This window comes from Eimeria tenella, genomic scaffold (assembly GCF_000499545.2).
Source record: "Eimeria tenella Houghton genomic scaffold, Eth_scaff2, whole genome shotgun sequence".
Classification (NCBI taxonomy): domain Eukaryota; phylum Apicomplexa; class Conoidasida; order Eucoccidiorida; family Eimeriidae; genus Eimeria; species Eimeria tenella.
This window is the reverse complement of record NW_013541843.1, coordinates 823,341-823,813: the sequence shown is the minus strand read 5'-3', so window position 1 is coordinate 823,813 and position 473 is coordinate 823,341. Positions and strand designations below refer to the sequence as shown.

Below are 473 nucleotides of genomic sequence, written 5' to 3'. Positions count from 1 at the left end.
CAGCATTTGATCGCAATGGCATCGCAGCCAGCTGCAGCAGCAGCAGCAGCAGCAACAGCAGCAGCAGCAGCAGCAGCAGCTAGAGCTGTGGCCTCTAGGCCGTCTGCTTCAACGGCCGCGCGCAGCAATTGAAGCAGCAGCAAGGCATCAAATAAGCAAAAATAAGATGAGGGTCTGTGTAAGAGATTCAGTTCTGGGGCTTAGGGTTTAGGGTTTAGGGTTTACAATTGCCAGCACCTGGCGGCCCACACGAGGCAGCAGCTCTTGCAGCGCTTCGCTTTCCGCATATGTTTCTTTGCTGCTGCTGCTGCTGCCATTCTTGCTGTCGGCGCTGCTGCTATGCTGCTGTTGCTGCTGTAGGTGGCTCTGTGGATGAGACGCAGCGCTGCCCGCAGCGGCTGCTGCTGCTGCTGCTGCTGCTAAGTCGTCTTCATCTTCTGCCATGGCAGCAGCCTCTGTGGCAGCAACTGCAG

At 57.3% G+C, this 473-nt stretch overlaps 1 protein-coding gene across 1 annotated transcript in view; it reads right to left on the bottom strand.

The window, feature by feature from the left end:
* The window catches only part of ETH_00029510 (uncharacterized protein), a gene marked incomplete at both ends in the record, with an annotated part of 5,202 nt that extends 4,758 nt beyond the window's left edge, over window positions 1-444 (bottom strand). The window contains one exon of the mRNA XM_013374330.1: window positions 226-444. Coding sequence (XP_013229784.1) covers window positions 226-444 — 219 coding nt within the window. The remainder of the gene's footprint in view (window positions 1-225) is intronic.
* Window positions 445-473: the final 29 nt, after the last annotated feature.